Source organism: Eleginops maclovinus, chromosome 12, assembly GCF_036324505.1.
Source record: "Eleginops maclovinus isolate JMC-PN-2008 ecotype Puerto Natales chromosome 12, JC_Emac_rtc_rv5, whole genome shotgun sequence".
Classification (NCBI taxonomy): Eukaryota; Metazoa; Chordata; class Actinopteri; order Perciformes; family Eleginopidae; genus Eleginops; species Eleginops maclovinus.
The window spans coordinates 21670974-21689897 of NC_086360.1; the positions used below are offsets into that span (position 1 = coordinate 21670974).

Genomic DNA, 18924 nt, shown 5'->3' on the forward strand with positions numbered 1-18924 from the left:
CGGATAGGGCGGTAGGCTGTTTTCCCTCCCCTCGTTTAAGTTATTATTCCTCCGCAAATGAATGTATCGAGGTTGAAAAGTCACGAAGAGCATTAACTCAAGTCCTCTTCTTAAGTACACTTTTGAGATACTTGTACTTTACTTTAGTATTTCCATTTGATGCTACTTTGTACTTCTACTCCACAACAATTCAGAGGTAAATGGTGTACTTTTACCTCACTACATTTATTTTGTACCTTTAATTACTGTACAGATTTTGATTAAGGATGTGAAACATAACCAACACTTAAAAATGACTTTAGTCACACCTGGAATAAATCCACAAGCTACCCTGCAGCATACAAAGTAATGTAAACTGGCTGCAGCTTTACCAGCATAAAACATTAATGCATCAATAATTATAATTATAATCAAAACATACAGTATATAATTCTGAAATGGCAGTAAAGTCTAAAAAAGTATTCCATGTTGTTTTATGATGACAAAACTAATGTTTTTAAATCTCCCTGACACTTTAAAGACTCTAGCAAAGGAATTTTCAACACTCATTTTACAACTGATCACCAATGGTTAACTGTTTTTGTCCAGTTTGAACAAATATACACAAAGTAATTTCCCCATTGGGGATTAATAAAGTATTCTTCTTCACAAGCATTCCAAAGTATTATCATTACACAAAGTATTGTCATTTTTATTGATGCAACAAGCAGTAAATATTGTACAGCTTAAATGTAAATGTAGGTCGTAAAAAAATGTTAAAAAGGGTTTACAAATTAATGAAAGTTTATTTAACTCTCATTTATTTGTACCTCCTTTTGAATGTCCACATATCTTCACAGTCTAACCAATTATATTAACCATGTTCCATAGGCAGGAGGGGGATCTGAGGGTTGGGCTGCTGCTGCTGCTGCTGCTGCTGCTGCTGGAGGGACAATTCCCCAGGCTGGTGAGTTTCCAAATGCTTCAAATCCAAAACCAGAAGCAGCAAGTGGGGGCGCCTCCACACCAGGAACCTTAGGGGCAATCAAGATGACTATGGGGAATTTGATCTCTGGATCCGAAGCATATTTGACATCAAGGTAGACCTGTTGAGAAATTGTTGAAGTTTCTTTAATCGCCAGAATTATTGTATCAAACTCATTTGTACATCCTGGGTGCATAACTCATACTCTTTCGGCAAACACCATTAACCATGACAGCGGGGTTTACTCAAAGCCTTCAGGTTCTGATAAGTGTAGCCATAGGAGACACTAATCCAGATAGGTTGACATCACAATGCCCAGTATCCATCATTTTTCTGTTTAATAATTCAGAGAATTAAATATTTATGAGTATTTGCTTTTGCAGGGACTGTTAATTGCTACATTTGTGATTGTGGACTACATTTGAAAAATGTACAAGTCAAATGAATCATTCAATATTCCTATAATTGACAATACACTTTTTCCCAGGAGACATGTTGTTTTTATACACATAAGTTACATAAGAACAGGCAGACACATCTCTGTTGACATATGGATGCTTACCCTGAGTCTGTGCTCTGCTTTCAGGATGCTGCAGTTGAGGATGGACGGCTCCACATCAAGGGGGATGGTGAGGACTCTGGTGACATTTTGTTTTGAAGACGGAGGGATGGGCTCTCCCACCTCTTTAAACAGGTCTTTAGTTGAAACTCTTCTCTTTCCTTGTGCAAAGAAGCTATGCTTTCTGTACACACAGTACTTGGGCTTGATCTCCCGAGATGAGTTGTTCTGAATGCAGGCCATAACCTTTAGTCCTTCTCCTGTAAACAGATCAGAAGTGTCAAAACAACCCTAAGCATATTTGTAACAAGTGTCAATATAAGATTAAGGGCTCTCACCTTGAAGGAAACCTGTCTTTTCAAGATTCACATCCATGGCTACTGTTCCTGAGTTGAAAAACTTCATTTTCTTATCCTTATACTCGTGCTGAGGTTCCTGACAGAAGATCAAATATATGAATGCAATACACTTAATCGACTGACAGAAAACACTTCACCTATTAGCTTTTATGCTGGTGTCTCAAATGCCCACATTCAGAAAAAGCCCTCCAAACGCTGTGCCAATTCAACAGGTGTACTACTGAATTGTTGAATCTCAGATTATACTGTGAGGATGTGGTTACTGCATACTCAGTCAAAAATATCACACATTCAGGAATTGGGGATTTAAGCACATTCCTCAAAACACCTCAAAGGCTGGGATTTAGCCATTCACCAACACAAGCAGAGTATTTTCCCAGTTGGTATGCCATGAATGAGAATGTACATACCATCAACCCAGGGTCCCTGGTCAGGTCTGCCTTCGTAACATAGTTGATTTGGGAAGAATCTTCCGCTGGAAGCCTCATTGATCTGCTCAGTTTGGCTGTTAACGAGTACACAATTTTGCCATGGTCCCCATCGAAGGAAGAGGGCATATCCCTAAAGCAGAAGAGCAGAGTCAGCCAGTTTGTTTTAAACATTGCACATGCAGGACAGTAAGCAATGAAAATATTGTAAGGACTCAGGTCCAGACCAACACACTTTTCTAATGCATTTCGTTAATTAATTATCTGGAGAGGGTAAGGGTCTTTGCAACTTATAAAAGAAACATCATAAGAATGTTTACTTACTGGGGAGGGATCTGAAAGGTGAATGGGTAAACGTGGCATCCTGGGGCAACAACTTTGCTGTCTGAATAGGAGGAAAAAAGTCAACATTTAAAGACAAGTTCATTTTACAACTTCTCCGTAGCCTCAGCTCAGTAAAGGCAGACAGAAATACTTACATGGATTTCCAAACTGGTCTGTCAATAGGGTTTCGTTGTCATCTCCTGAAGGAAAATCAACACACTTAATTAGCAGCTATTAAAATGTGTTAGTTGAACTATTAAACATTTGGTCAGATAAAGTATCTCAAAATTCCGAGTTACCATCCAAACCAAAAGGAAACTCAGTGTACAACCCCAGCAGACGAGTTAAAGCATACAGCTTACTTTTTACGTTTTAATACCGAGTATCTTGATAACTTCATTGAGAGCCCACATTGTCTCCGCCTGCCCTAGAGTCCCTCCTCTTAACGTGACAGCCAAAGGAATGCGTTTGTTGTTCAGTCAGTTAGCTGTAGGCAGAGCTGGGCACAAATACATCATAAAGTATTTTGATACAAAATACAAATACTTGATCAAAAAATGTATCAAAATAAAATACAAAAATACTGGTCTGGAAAATGTATTTAAATACAATACAAGTATTTTGTATTTTGAAAATACAAAAATACACGCGAGATAATGCCTGTATTGAATACTGTCTGTAAACTGAGGAATGTACAATAAATAAAAAAGGAGACAGCTAACGCTACATTCAAATCCATTTTATTTTATCCATATTAAACAGAAAAACAGATCAGTTGTTCTTCAGGACAACCAACTTCTCCAGCATATCTGGTGTTAATGACCTTCTGTGAGGCCGGTTCACTAAGCCAGCAAAAGAAAACAGGCGCTCAACCGGGGCTGAGGATGGTAGGGTTGTGTTAAATCTCACAAAAAGCTGTTTCATCAAAGGGTATGCATTTAGTGAAGCCAGGTCTTTTCTGGGATCCTCCAAAAAATGAAGGGTCTCCAGTTCCGCCTTGCTGTGGCTGGGCAAGGCCTCGGCCTCCAGCTGGTTGACTGTTCCTGTAGAGATTGAAGACAACAGAAAAAAAACAAGAGCAATCAGAGATGGCAAGCTGGCCTCTGCCAGACACTATGCATGGACAAACAGACAGATAGACAACAATCAGACAGGGTCATAGCAATACCTAGCACAAACTCCCCCCCGAGGACCAAATAATGCATTCTTCAAAGTATAAATACTGAAATTGTCACCAAAAGGTAAAACATGCTATTGTAAATTACATAATTAAGTATTTTAAAGTGTAAAGAAATTCTTCTCACCTTGATCAGTGAACACAAAGAATTCGTCATTCTCCTCTGTGCTCGGTGTGGTCCCGTCACTCTCTGAGAGAAGTCCGAGTTCGTCTGCTGAGTGCAGCATCAGTTGCTGTATTCGCCTCTTCTCAGAAGCCAACCTCTGGGGTAACCACCTCATCTTAAAGTATGGGTGTGTTGTGGTTGCCAGGATGGCCTCATTCACGTCATGCTCCAGCATCAGAAAATTGTGGAAGCGTTTTTTGAACCCTGCTATGGTTGCTTGAAGAACGTGTGAGCAGTACCTCAAGTTTGATGCTTGCAGATCCTCCAGCTTGGCTTGAATGGTGAAAAGTGTTGGCAACAGCTCACCATAATAGCATGCAGATTGCCCTTGAAGCCGATCTATTGAGATGGCAATCGGTCGTAACACTCTGCAAAATTCCTCAATGTAGTCCAGTTCGACTTCCCTGAATGGTGGAAGTTGCAGGGCAGTCATGGCATCAGGGAGCTTGTCACGCAAGAATGACAACTGACTCAAGGAGTCATGCAGAGAATTCCACCTTGTAATGCAGGGTGTCTTGAGTTGCTGCTCGATTACTTTGCCTAGCGTTTCAGCACTCTTTGGTCTGCCAGATGCTGTCCATAATGCTGAGCACTTCGCCATCGTTGAATGATTCAGCCTGCTGAGAGTTGCATTGCTAGTGATCGATTTCTTGACATCAGTAGTTGAGATTAAACTCAGAGTATGTGTCGCACACCGGAGGTGTGGTGGTAAAATGATGGAACACTCAGATGCTTCTTCTCTCTCAGGATCTATGACCAGGAAGGACAGCTCATCGTCCAGCTCTTCAACTTCATCTGGGTCATTTGTTTTTCCAGTGACACTGAACTCTTTAAAGGCCTTTGCAAAGTTGGATGCATTATCAGTAACTGTAGACACAATGGTGTCTGAAGACAGCCCATATTCTGTGTGAATCTCATCCAACAGTTCTGCTATTCGGTTATAAGTATGGGGGCTGGGAAAATGCCTAACGGCAAGAGCGGCTGACTGCCTTTCCAGCGTGTCTCCATTGATCCAATGTACTGTTGCTCCCAAATAACTGGTTTTCTTTGTTGACCAAATATCCACTGTTGTACAAACACGGCGAACATTTTTAAGCGTCTCTTTTAGGAATGCTTTTTTTGTTGCAAATTCTTCATCAATCCGTCGTCCGAGTGTCCGTCTGGACATTACATTGGCACCTGGGTGAAGTCCCTGCACAAGCTCGATGAATTCTGTTTGTTCAACGGTGGCTAATGAGTGCATTCCTTTGACAACAAAGGATTTCACAAGGGAGTCGACTTTACTTTGTGATATTGTTGGGCTAGCATGGTCAAACAAACGAGTCTGCCTTAATGATGTTTTGGCTTTCTTCTGCTGGCCACTTGCACTTTCCTTTTTGTAATTTTCAAATTCCTGTAGATTCTCTGGGTGTTTTCTTGTTTCCTGACGCCTCTTCATCATCATGATTGTCACTCATCTCAGTTCAGTGGGACATCCTCTATTTCAAACGAAATTGTCAAAAAAAAAGTTGTTAGTCAGTTACTCTTCAACAGACACACACTTAAATCACATCATAAAAAAAGGAAAAACAATTAAATCCGAAACTGACTACTATATGCACTTGCATGAAAGGGCTCTTCTAACCTGCCAAGTGAAATATTACCTAGGATACTAATGATAAAGCGTTTGGAAGTGGAAAAACTAAAAGCCAGAGGTGTCAAAAGTAAAAGTAAAAGTACATTTTCTGGTGTAAGTACAACACTAGCACGTGGTAGCCTATTACATAGCTGTTAGACCATTTACTCCATTGTACCTAATGGGATAGATAGACTGCGTTGTTACTGAAAAACACTTCTAACAATCTAACAAGGACCCACCACAAACTTGATCCAACCAGTGTAGTCAGCTGATCGTAAGACAAGTACACAGGTCTACTGGTTACTCAGATAAGTTACCTGTGTTGGAAGGAAACTGTGTTTCTTTTCTTTCTTTTTTTTTTAACTTTTACTTTTGACATCTCTGCTAACAGCTGAGCTAAGCTCCATGCACAAAACTAACTACTATGCGCCATAACAGGCAGTGACTCCAAATCTAGTGATCTACAGATACTGAATTAGTTTTCAATAAATACAAATATAAAATAAATAATATGCCCTAGAAATGCTTAATACAGCCTACTGTATTGGTCTCTAATGGACTATTAAAAAAAAAAAAAGCCAAGTGTGAATATGATTTTAGAAGCTAAATGTGTAGTTTAAGATTATATAAAAGTGGGTTTTCAAGGATCCTCCCTAGCTTTGGTTGGAGCTCTAACAGGAACTGAATCTCCATATAATTAGTTAGTATGAATCAACATAGAAGACTTAATATTATTCAGAAATGCTTAGACCTAGCCTACTGCTCTATGATGGACATTTGTCAAGTGGCCCAAGCCCCTAAACAACACAATTTTCTCACGTTTTTTCACAATAAATAAATAAGTACTTTATTGACAGGTTATAGTTATGGATCGTTCTGGGCTCAAAACATTGTTATGAGCCCAGTTTAGCCTATCTCATTCTTTCGTTTGGTAATAGAATTTGGTACCGAGTGGAAAAGGAATTCGCCAGCTCGAGGTCTTGCCGTGGGAGGGAACATGCCTGCGAGGGCTCCTACAACATCACTAGGCCGATACAGGGGCTATTACGGGTTTAAACACAAAACTGGCGTTATTTGTTTTATTGGGGGTCATAGAAACGGGTCCTTTCTCGTTTAACATCAAATAATATGGCCGTGTTCCTCTACCGTTTCATCCAATTTAAAATTGGATCTCCTAACTGTCCTCAGTGAGAGTGACTAATTTAATCACCATATCTTACGTTTAGTACTAGTTTACCTTTTGCGAGTCAAGCATTCATGTTTGACCTCTCTGGTCTATATTTGATAAGCTACCTAGGCTACACTCTAAGAAACTTGCTCAATTTCGCTGACCTAAGCAATTTGACTGACCGTCATTTATCAACCCCTGCCTATCAAACACTCATCATTCAAGAGAAAGCTAACACTCGAAAATAGTCTAGTGCTTATGGTGTAATTCTGTTGACAATGTGTGTGGGAAGACTGTAGCATTTTTTTTATACAAAACATTTCACCTTAGTGTTGTTTCATGCCTCGAAAAGCCAGCAACAGAGCCGTGTAGGTGCAGGTCCTCTTCACTGCTGTAGTAGTGATGACTGCTGACGTCGCGGAGAAAAAATGGTCGCATTCAAGTCTCGATTGGGCGTGTCACGTGATTTACGTCTTGACCCAAAGATCTCTGGTGATTCGCTTAGTTTTTACTGATTTAAAAAAAAGGTTTTTTGCAAAGTATTTTTGTATTTAAAATACCCAAATACAGCACCTCAAAGTATTTAAATACAAACTACATTTCATTTTTTCCAATCTTGTAAAAATACAAAATGCAAAATACTGAAAAGTATTTTAAATACGTATTTCAAATACATGTAGTTAAAATACTGCCCAGCTCTGGCTGTAGGCCTACCAATCAGAAAAATTCTAGTGTGATATGTTTTTCAGATAGGATTTACTGGCCATCTATCTGAATTGCTTTTTTTGAAAATGTGCATGCAAAACAGTTTGAGAATGTTGAGAAAATTCGGCGAAGGAGCCAATCAGTGTAAGCTACTATTCTCTATTATTTATCACTTACCGCTATCTTTGTCCCACACGAAGTAGTGTTTGATGCTGACGTACTTGTCCTTTGAGTGATAAGTTACAGAAATTTGACCGGTGCTCTCGGTCCACAAGACCCTTGCTTTCCCCTTGAACTGAATTAAAAGGGAATCTATTTTGCACTGTTTGGCAACTTCCAGCGTGATCTCACCAGAAACCCAGTCGCTACTGGTAAATATGTTTTGCTCATTAGCGGCGGGTCTATAGGTCACCGTGAATCTCGTCACCGTGTTCGACATGATGTAATATCACCCATGAAAATACGACTAGCTGAAACCGAGAAGACTTAAGAGGAAGGGCCTCTTAACTCAGCTGTGGGTGTGTCACAGTTTTGAGGAGAACACTTTGTCCCGATTCCAAACCGACCCCTACTCCATCCCCCAAGCCCCCAGGAATTGCTCCGGACTTTGAGGAAAATATTCGTAGTGGCCAAACTCCGGGTACTTCATCTTCCGTAACTGTCCTTGACGTCACCCAGCCCAGAAATGTTACTTTACTGAAAGTATAAATACCAGATTAAATACTCTAAGTTAAAGTCATGCATTCAAAATGTTAGTCAAGTAAAAGTACAAAAGTATTGGCTTCTAAATATACCTGAAGAACCAAAAGTAAAAGTATTCATTGTGCAGATGGACCCATTTTACAATCTTATATTTGAAAGGTTTTGATTAATTATGTATGTATTGATTTGTTTATCAAGCTGGTAAAGGAGGAACACATTTTAATTACTCTATTAACTGCAGGGTAGAATGTGAATCTAATCCAGGTGTGACTAAATTCTTATTGAAGTGTTGAATGTATTGTTTATCATTAATCTATATCTGCGAAGTAACTAAAAAATACTACATGAATGTAGTGGAGTAAAAGAAAAAAGTAACATCACATTGAAATAAACAAAGTAAAAGTACCTCAAAGTTGAACTTAAGTACAGTACTTGAGTAAATCTACTTAGTAAACGTTGCTGTTCCTGCCTTCACACCTGCCCTACTTGATCATGTGCAACGCTGTTTATGTATCTCATGAAATACACTTTCCAATCCACTTCCTTAAAGCCACTAGCACTGCAAAATACTGTACAATAAAGTGTTGAAGCATGCTGAAAGATTATTGCTGTTTGTTGTATTAACTTTAATGTAGTCCTATTCAACTCACATCCATATCATTAAGGCCACACTTAATTTGGTTGTACAGCAGATAAGAGCCCATGATGACTCGATCACAGATGCTTTCTACCTGTATTCATTCCAGTGGGCATGGACAAATTATTCTAACATTGTTTTCAGTAAATGCAACCCAATGTAACATTACCACCTCCTTCAACATCAAAAGATAACACATCATTCAACATTTACCTGACACTGTGTCTACCAACCTCGAACATGATAAGCTTTCCAACGGTAGGATTTATTGGACTCTGTAAATTACAAGGTGTGGTTGTAGGTGTATTAACTGCCCCTGGGATATTTGATATTGGAAAGTTATTTGATTCCAACATATTGTTTGATTTATTAAGAGGGAAACGGTCACTAAAATCTACTTTAGGAACTATAATCACACTCAGCATGACTGACTCATTCAGGTTTTATTTACAATGAAAAGAAAATACTCTCATCAAAAATTCATGCTCCTTAATACAATACAGTCTGTAAACAGCTTGTGACTTAAGTCCTTCATATTGTATTGATCAATAATAGCTCAGTGTTTATTATTGATTATGAATAAGAGTAGTTTGAGGATCCACAGGGTTGCCTCAGCTCAGACTCCCAGCACAAAGTAATTTATTATTTTCCCATTTTATCTTTTTAAAACTATAAATCCATGTCAGTTACAGTAAGAGTGAAAATATTATTTATACCTCTATCATTATCACCTATTCATTAACTCTCTTATCTATAAGGTCTTTTAATTAAGATCCTTTAATAACAGGCTATTGAGTTATGTAAAGTAGGGGGCCAAGACGTATTGTAATATCCATCCATCCATCTTCTTCCGCTTTTCCGTTAGGGTCGCGGAGGTAACAGCTCCAGCAGAGAGCCCCAAACTTTCCTTTCCCTGGCCACATCAACCAGCTCTGACTGGGGATTCCAAGATGCTCCCAGGCCAGCGAAGAGATATAATCCCTCCACCTGGTCCTAGGTCTACCCCTCGGTCTCTTCCCAGCTGGACGTGCCTGGAACACCTCCCAGGTGGCATCCTCACTAGGTGTCCGAACCACCTCAACTGGCTCCTTTCCACACTAAGGAGCAGCGGTTCTACTCCGAGTCCCTCCTGGATGTAATATTCCTTATTTATAAATAATTACAGAGGTATCATAGTTGTCAAAGTATGTGCTGGTCATGCATTCTTCTGCTGTCCGACTGATGAAAGAATTGTACTGGGAAAGAATATTTCAAATTTACTGGTGCAAGAAGAAGCAAGCACAGCCCAGTCTTTGGCATCTGATAAAACACAGTGAATCAAGTGAAAAAAGTGATTTTCTCCAATCACATCATACAATGTTATCATTCTTGTGATGTGCCTGGATAACAGGGGTTAAGAACAATTGAATAAGGATAGATAGATTGATGCTCTCCTTCCTTAGACACCTGTGAAGTGGGCATTGGAAACTTGGAAGCATTCTTGACATCCAGATAGTCCTGTTGAGGACAAATAGTCAGCACTTATTATAACAATCCTGCAGCTCTGTTACAGACTTCAATCAATCAATCAAAGTGTATTTATGTATCCCAATATCACACATTTTATATTTGTCTCAGGGGACTTTACAGTTTGTACAGAATATGAATACGACACCCTCTGTCCTTGGACCCTCACATCCGACAACTCCATCGAGAAACCCCAAAGTTAGCGGGGGGAAATGGAAGAAACCTAGGGGAGAGCAACAGAGGAGGGATCCCTCTCCCAGGATGGACAGATACACAATAGATGTCGTGGGTACATTGAAAAGATAATACATTTAGAATAAAGGTAGTCCAGACGCTTGAAAATTCATGTGTCTATAAATAAGAAGAAGATAACTATAGATCTAGGTGAATGTCAACAATCCTCTGTGCCATCAAAGAATTAGTAAAGTAATAGACCTGCAGACGCGTTTATTATTATCTTTCTGCACTTTATTGTTTTTTAAATTTGTTTTATTTCTTATATATAGGTATATTTTAGTTTTGTTGTTTTAGGAGCCTGCGAATCCAGAGAGATAACTCACACTGAACTTGTACTACTTGATGATCCTGGTGACTGTTTGACCAGCAGAAGGTGTCACCCACCTCTTTCAGAATGTCTTTTTTTCAGAGTTTCACTTTTTTCTTTTTCATCTTTTCAAAGTGAATTTATGTTGCGGTTTTTTTAACAGTTCTAGTGTAATTTCTCCTGTATTACAGTCACCACTGGTGAAAACATTACTTTCTTTTAAGGGATTGTATCCCACTGAAAAACATTATTTGACATACAGTATAGGAAAGCTAAAAATATAAGGCAAGTTGAGGACATAAATTGTATATGTTGTCAGGTGTATCCGTATAAAATAGATAATCTGGTTTGTGTAATGATTAAAACACAATACTTCAATAAATATCGCTTACTAGTAAGAAAGGGATTTGTAGATACTAAACAAAGAGTTATGCCTCTAAAAGTTTACATATGGGAAAGAAAATGAGTGTTTATGTTTATTGCATAAATCATTGCTGGGGTTAAACAACACCCTTACATGAATGAGTTCATTCTAACTAGATGTATGTTGTGATAGCATAAACTACTACAGGCTGCTGCTGGCTCTCCTTCTGTAGGCGTGTCCGGTCAAACGAATGAGCACAGATCATGTGAGGTAAATAAATGCTGGAAATAATGAGCAATGGAAATCAGTACAGCAGCAGAAGTGCAGCACGTCACCTGATGAGCCCTTTTTACGTCTATATAATTAAGACTGTTAATTGTCTACTGTGTATAAGATTATATTTACCTAGCATAATGCTAGCAATAGTGTGTATATTTGTATGTGAAGCTGTTTTATGTTTTAATAAGGTTACAAAGTGTTTCAAATCATGATGAGAATTGAATAATTAATACATAATTGCAGCAAACATGTTATTGCCATAATGTGTCCATGCCCTGTGCAGTAAAACATGATTCTTTTTTTCATTGCCTATTATAAACTTTTATAGTACAATAAACAATTGGATGTAAAAGCCTGCACAGTGATAACATGGCGATATCAAACTTTCCTAAAATCAATAAAGAGTTGATGTAAAGGTGTGCAGTCACATTTCCCACGTGACGGCACACCACTTACACAACTAAAAATGATGTCATAACTTGATAACCTTAAACATTGATATCCTTAGTGCCTGCTAATTGCTAGGGTCAAAGTGGAATAGATATGACAGAGAGCAAGCATGGTGAGAAACGCCACTAAAACCTGCTGCACCATCGTGGCAACCAGCCTTTGCATGGGGGAAAAAACTATATGTTTTTAAAGCAATAGAGAAAAACAATCATGATGGAAAACATACTTATATCAAATGCTTTATTTGACTTCACCAATACATATATTTATTCTTCTTCAATTGTATGACAGACTTTAGGAAAACCTAAAAATCCATCTTGCTGAAAGACAATACATATTTTGGGAATCTGACACTATAATATGATAAACCCAAGACCTGCACCTGCATGGTGACAGTGCAAAAAAAGCTGCATCAGCGCAAGTTGTCTTTGGTAATGAGTTGCGACAAGTTCCCAAAATTTTATTTTGAAATGACATAAACCTGTAAGGCAAACAGATGATAATGAATAGTCGCAACACTTTAAACTCTGAGAAATCCCCTGTTAAGACATCGCATACATATGATTGTAAAACAGGGAGGTTTTTAAACATTTGCTTATTGACCCATTGTCACCCTGTTACTGGTACAAAAAAACAAAACATGAACAGGCACTGAGGTTCAAGCACAGCTTTGAAGTATACACAATGAAAAAAGCCCTATTCCTATTTTACAATACTGTAAATATGTTTCATATATAAAAGAAAACACTTCAAAAACAAAACTTGATTTTCACTCAGCACAAATGTTAGAGGGGCAACCTGAGATGATGTTAACCCACATTCGCCAGGTCCCCTAGAGTTGGTGAATATGAACATACCTGCTTTCTTATAGTTAGTTTTCTGCTTACGGGAGCTAAAAGTAATATTGTGTATGCTATTGTATCAGTTCAGTCATTTAGTGGTTTGAGTGGTAGATCTTTGTTATCATCATCACCTACCCTTACTGCGGCAAACTTCTGAAATAGTCAGATTAAAGAGTCCAATATCTCTCCACACATTTTCTTGGAAAACAGTATTTATATGCATATCTGAAAAAATCCCCTTTAAGGTTTTGGCCTGGACTTCGCACATAGCAACATATATAATTATTAGTTAGACAGGAGCAGAACAATTAAGTCTGAACTTTTACAGTTGCAAAACATTTCGCTTTGGCTCAATTCCTGATTGAGAATTGTTTTTTAACATTCAAACTGTAACACAATGTTTACCAAATACTTAAACTACAACTACTCAATCCAACACTGAAACGGAATAGACTTTCTAAAGATGGTAACAGTAATCTACCGTAAAACATATACAACAGACACTTTGAACACAGGGTGAAGGCTGTATAATTACCTATGGCAGTTTCCACACGGAGTAACATTTGAATCAGTTACAGTACTGACATTGACGCTATTGGGGGTTCATAACTGACTGAGAAATGACTGTTCACTATTAAATGTTGTCACACAGAAAACATTTTAATATTAAACACATTTGAAACTCACTAATAAGGTGGTGGTTGAGCGTCAATAGGGGTGTCACACAGAATAATGGGAAACAGTACTGTGAGGTCGGTGGAACCTCTCACGCTGAGGCTCACCTAAAGGAGAAACAAGAAAACAATTTAAACAGACCAATCCACTGAAAACCAAAACAGATGTAATAACTTTAGGTTTAGAAGTGTGATGAATGATGGATAGAAACAAAGCAATATATATATCTGTTGTCATTACCAACCTCAATAAAGTATTCAACATCAATGATGCTGCAGTTAGAGATGGTGACGGATGCAGACGATGGAATAGCGAGCATGATCACAGTGTGAACGTCAGAGGTGTGTTCACTGATGACCTGTCCAGTCACGGACATCAATTTCTTTATCCGCATCCTCTTGCTTTTCTTGTTGAGGGTGTAGAAAACCTGTTTCTGTTGCAGTGACACCTTTGGAGTGACTGTTCGAGATGAAGCATTACTAAACTTGCAAGTTATGTTCACAGTTTCACCTGGAGGAAGAACAGACACAGTGTTTGGTTTTGATTTTTTTTCGAGCAGTTTTTATAAACTATAATAAATTATAATAATAATCTGTTGATAGAAACACTACCAGGCATGAACCCTTGCTTCTCTGTACTGGCTGTCATCGTGATTGGACCAGAGGCACAGCAAAGGAAGCACACGGTCATGCTGTTGGAGCCTAAGAGAGGAGCCTGCAAAGAAACAGCACAGTGTATGAGGTGCATTAGAATGCATGAGCAATGAACATGATAATAATAATAATAATAATAATAATAATAATAATAATAATAATAATAATAATAATAATAATAATAATAATAATAATAAGTAGAAGGAGAAGAAGAAGAAGAAGAAGAAGAAGAACAAGAACAAGAACAAGAACAAGAACAAGAACAAGAATGCTTTATTGAGGACACAGAAAAGGTCAATAGATAAAAATGTATAGCCTATATAGTACTATATAAAAATAAGTCAACCTGGGCAGTGCAGGCATGCATATTTAACCCACTCTACTAGTAAGAATTTATACAATAAGTGAACCTCAGTCAAGATGCATCATTAGAAGACCACCAAAAAGTGGGACACTGAAAAAGGAACCATGTCTTAAAGAACGCCAGTGTGTCAAATTCTAGTTCACACAAGGAAAATGTTGACTGCTGTACAAACTTTACAGAATACAGATACAAAACCCTCCCTGTCCAGTGAAAACTATGCACTTCCAAATATGGTGATTTGTGTTAATATCCTTGTAACCATTACGCTAAAGACACAATTGAAACAACATATCAAAACAGATATTAGTTATTACATGTTTATCCCGGGGGCCCCCTTGTCAGGTTAACATGATTTTTGATTACTTACATGCAGCTCTGGCTGGTTGGTATTAATCCGGTGTACAAAATTCAACTCTGTCACAAAGTCCTTCGACAAACGCCAGGGTCTGTGGATGCCCACTGTCAAGTTGTACGTTATTTTTCCATTAATCCCATGGAAGCTGGATGGAAAGTTCCTGCATTAACATAAAATAACACAAATGAAAAAGAGGAAATAAGGAGAAATTATGCAATATAGAAACAACACATGTTTTGCAGAACTTAAAGGTCTCCTATTATGCTATATTTGAATAATATATTGTAGGGCAATATCTATACAAATTTTGTCTGTGAATTGTTTTGCTCAAAATACCAAACAGATCAGCCATTGTAGCAAGCCTCATAAGCCTCTATTTCAGTCCTGCTGCTGAAGTGCTGATTCTGGGACGATGGCTTTTAATTTGAGCTGACCTGAAGCTGGCCACGCAGCTCTCTCTCCTGAAAGTGTGAACGTTTTCTACCAGGAGAACACCACAACAAGCATTATTTCTGAAACACTTTTTTTCTCAGTGTTTACCACTAGAACAGTGTCATTATATTTATAATATTTACAACAACTCTAAGTCCCTCCTGCAGACATCCTGCTGAATGCACAGACACACAGGAGCTGCGGAGGGGATTTAGCTCACCGACTGTATAGAGAGCCTAAGCCCCGTCCTTCTACTTCCGACACACGGGACCTTATTTCGGAAAAAATATGTATGGTAGGCAAAGGCGAGAGAGAAATTATGTTTTGATCCCATTTGAATTGTGCCATGAATTACACTTATGATGTTTGTCAATTTAAAAGATATTTTAAGTCAACAAAAAAAGAGTTTGTCGTGAAACTGTGAAGTATTACTTATTTTTGTGTGAAACGGCTCAATGAACTACACCTCTGGTCTCGCACAAAATACGAGACACCAACCCCAAAAGCGAAAGAACGAACAAGATCCATTGCTGGCATGCCTACAACTTGGTACAAAGCAAACAGGCATCTTGTTAAAGTTATCTTCATATCTCTCGCTAAACATTATGAAATCAGTTATGACATCACTTACGCGACTCTCGGATTTGTACTTTTTGTAGTTGCGTATTTTCAGTCTTATATTACAGTTTTACCACAAACTGTGACTTTCTTGATTTGGAAATGATTTCTTAAGATTGTCAAACATCGTATGTGTAATTCACGGCACAATTCAAACGGGATCAAAAAATAATTTCTCTTTCGCCATTGACTACAATACGTATTTGTTTTCTCCAAAATAAGGTCCCATGGTGGTCCACCGGAAAGGGAGGGACGCTCTCTGGATCAGCTCGATTGTGCCCAGTTTTTAGAGATGTGGTTAAGGAGGAAAAGCGAGAGGGTTGTATTTTCGGAAACTTTGTGAGTCTACTTACACACCGGGGACACATTTATATATAAAAGACATCAAAAACTGAATGTTGCATAATAGGGGACCTTTAAGATGAATAGTAACAATCTCAGAGAACCATTTCAAATGATCTAAATCACATGGTAGACAACAATGTTAGGTTTAGATACCAGTCATGCTTCAATGTATCTTAATCTCAAACATCATGTGACCCCAAAGATTATATGTAGAAAACAAATGGACAAAATCACGTGTTCAGACACACCCTTGCGGGAAGTGGCACGTAAACTGGTAGACATGCGAGCCAGGTTTGAAAGTTACGGCCCCACCGGTAACTGCAAGGAGAGAAACAAAAAGAGTGACTTTACTGAACAATGACTAGTAGTATGAAATGTTGACATGCATGCAAAAAGCGTTTATGAGCACACACCACTGTTTTCCTGCACGATGACGCTTTTCAGTTCAAAGAAGTTCAGTTTTGCGGAATAGTTTCTGCGGGTTTTTCCGTTTCGAGTGGACCAGTGGACATGTGCCATTCCCGTCAGTGTCATCGTTATACAATTGATCTTCGTTTCCTTTGTGAGGTCAAATGAAATGTTACCTGTAATCACATCGCCACTGGAGATAGTATTCCTCTGATCTAAAGCGCTGAAATTGATTTTGAAGTTCTTCACAGTGTTGTTAAACATGTTTCAGACTGGAGTTTAAATAAACAAAAACAAATACAGTCTTCCTAAAAAGAATACTTCCCAAAGGTTCCCTGGAGTTCACGTGTTATTTGGTTCGTATAAAGAGTTACAAAATCATCGATTTAAGTGTTAATTCGCAAACCAAAGCCACAGGCAATAACAGCCACCTGAACAACAACATTGCGATCAAACTGCGCAGGCGCACAACATGCAGAAGGGAAGCCCAGCCCTGTTCTCAGATGGGAGGACCATAGAGGACACTGGGGGAGAGCCGTGGATGTGGAAAACTGAGTGAGTGATCAAATCAAAGATGCTCTATAACTTTCTGATTGAATGTTGTCATTTTGTTAAACCATTGGTGGTTAACATTTACAGGCAGAGATGGAAACTAACTGAGTACATTTTTGAGATAATTGTACTTGACTTGAGTATTTCCATATTATGCTACTTTGAACTTTGATTTACAGAGGTAAATCGTGTACTTTTACTCCATTACATTTATTTTGTACCTTTAGTTACTTTGCAGATTTGGATTAATAATGTGAAATAATCAACACTTAAATAAGACTTTAGTTACACCTGGAGAAAATCCACAAGCTACCCTGTAGTATACAAAGTCATTAAAGTGCTGCACCTTTACCACAGCTTTGATAAACACCATAATGCATTAATATTTATAATAAAAACTTATAATACATATTATTCTGAAATTGACCAATTTGTATAATGACCACTCTTGCTTTTGGTACATTTAGTATATTTTTATGCTAACACTTTCGTACTTTTACTTGAGTAACATTTTGATTGTAGGACTTGTACTTGTAACAGAGTATACTTCTACTCAAGTACAAGATCTGAGTACTTCTCCCACCTTTTTACATTTACTTGAAGACAAAAGCGGCTATTACCATTACCTCAAGTACATTTCTTTGGTAGCATACTTCTACTTAACTTTAGTGTGTATTTTCTGCTACTTCTATGAACCACAATTCAGTAAATGTACAGTAAAGTGTTGTTTTTGCTCAACTACATCTATTTTTGATCAGTGTAGTTTGATCATAAGAAGGAGTGTTTTGCAACATGTGTAAAACATGTTCAAAAACTTTGACAGCACGTTTTTGGATGTGAAAAGTAATGTACATTCTAAGCAAAAAAGACGGCATGACTCAAAATGAATGTGGTCTAGAACTCAGGTGTATACTGAACTCTTAACATGTTTTCAGGTTTTTCTGATATTGGTCTCTGAGATTTGGGACACCACACCAATACAAAATGCACTATTTTTTCCCGCTTTTAAATAGAAAGAACTTTCGTGTCTGTGTTTCAGGATTGTTTGTCACGGTAAACAAATGCTATTCATTTAAATGTTATTGTCATCTCAGGGTTGACTAAAATATACAAATATTATAAAAGCTACTGGCACCCCTTGGTGTCTTTATGGCTAAATGAGATTGTTTTTATTATTTTTGTATTATTTGGGTGAAATGATCCTGTAATTGTTCAACCACCAGATGGCACTAAATACCTAATATAACACACTATCATTCACAATGCATCATAAAGTATATAACATAACCATACAGAACTTACTGACAACATAACTTGTCATAACAAACTAATAATAATAATAATTGCCATGTTTCTTCAGGCTGCAGATCAATTAACTCCTGGAAAAAGCTTTACAGCAGCACTTTGAACATAATGTTTTGTAATGCTTGGATAACAAGTGCTTTAACTGCCCCTCATAGGTTTATGATACACAATACAGCATATAATGCTGATGATGACTGATTAAAACTGACAGCACAAAGCACATAAAGCACAAGTTAACTTGACCGCATATCTTTTCAAACCTGCTCCAATGCTCTGTTTGAAAGATTCGTTTACCTGTTAGTAGTTTCCTCTAAAATTGTATATATTCTTTGCAGTGTAGTGAGGCAAAACATATTGTTCAAATGGCTTGTCAGATATTATTTTTGTGCTGTTATAGATGTATGGAAGCAATGCATATCATACTG

At 37.9% G+C, this 18924-nt stretch overlaps 2 protein-coding genes across 2 annotated transcripts; both read right to left on the minus strand.

The window, feature by feature from the left end:
* Positions 1-73: 73 nt before the first annotated feature.
* LOC134873689 (uncharacterized) lies at positions 74-17099 on the minus strand. Its single transcript, XM_063897490.1, has 13 exons — positions 16648-17099; positions 16483-16552; positions 14852-14999; positions 14079-14181; positions 13712-13977; positions 13480-13574; positions 7646-7914; positions 2790-2834; positions 2635-2695; positions 2293-2443; positions 1862-1958; positions 1527-1783; positions 74-1085 (listed from the first exon to the last, which is right to left on the minus strand). Exons 1-13 carry the CDS (start codon positions 16904-16906, stop codon positions 849-851), a joined length of 2058 nt encoding a protein of 685 aa, XP_063753560.1. The 5' UTR covers positions 16907-17099; the 3' UTR covers positions 74-848.
* Positions 3353-7274, minus strand: LOC134873198 (uncharacterized). Its single transcript, XM_063896654.1, has 3 exons — positions 7089-7274; positions 3939-5455; positions 3353-3677 (listed from the first exon to the last, which is right to left on the minus strand). The coding sequence occupies exons 2-3, from the start codon at positions 5419-5421 to the stop codon at positions 3406-3408; spliced, it is 1755 nt and encodes a 584-aa protein (XP_063752724.1). The 5' UTR covers positions 5422-5455; positions 7089-7274; the 3' UTR covers positions 3353-3405.
* Positions 17100-18924: the final 1825 nt, after the last annotated feature.

Bases quoted from the DNA above. Each gene is read 5' to 3' on its own strand.
- LOC134873198 (XM_063896654.1), bottom strand. From the start codon at position 5,421: ATGATGATGAAGAGGCGTCAGGAAACAAGAAAACACCCAGAGAATCTA. The intron at 3,678-3,938 runs GTGAGAAGAATT...CAATCTCTACAG, and splicing joins CTTTGTGTTCACTGATCAAG to GAACAGTCAACCAGCTGGAG.
- LOC134873689 (XM_063897490.1), bottom strand. From the start codon at position 16,906: ATGTTTAACAACACTGTGAAGAACTTCAAAATCAATTTCAGCGCTTTA. The intron at 16,553-16,647 runs GTGTGTGCTCAT...CTCTCCTTGCAG, and splicing joins CATCGTGCAGGAAAACAGTG to TTACCGGTGGGGCCGTAACT. The intron at 2,696-2,789 runs GTAAGTATTTCT...CCTCCTATTCAG, and splicing joins AGACCAGTTTGGAAATCCAT to ACAGCAAAGTTGTTGCCCCA.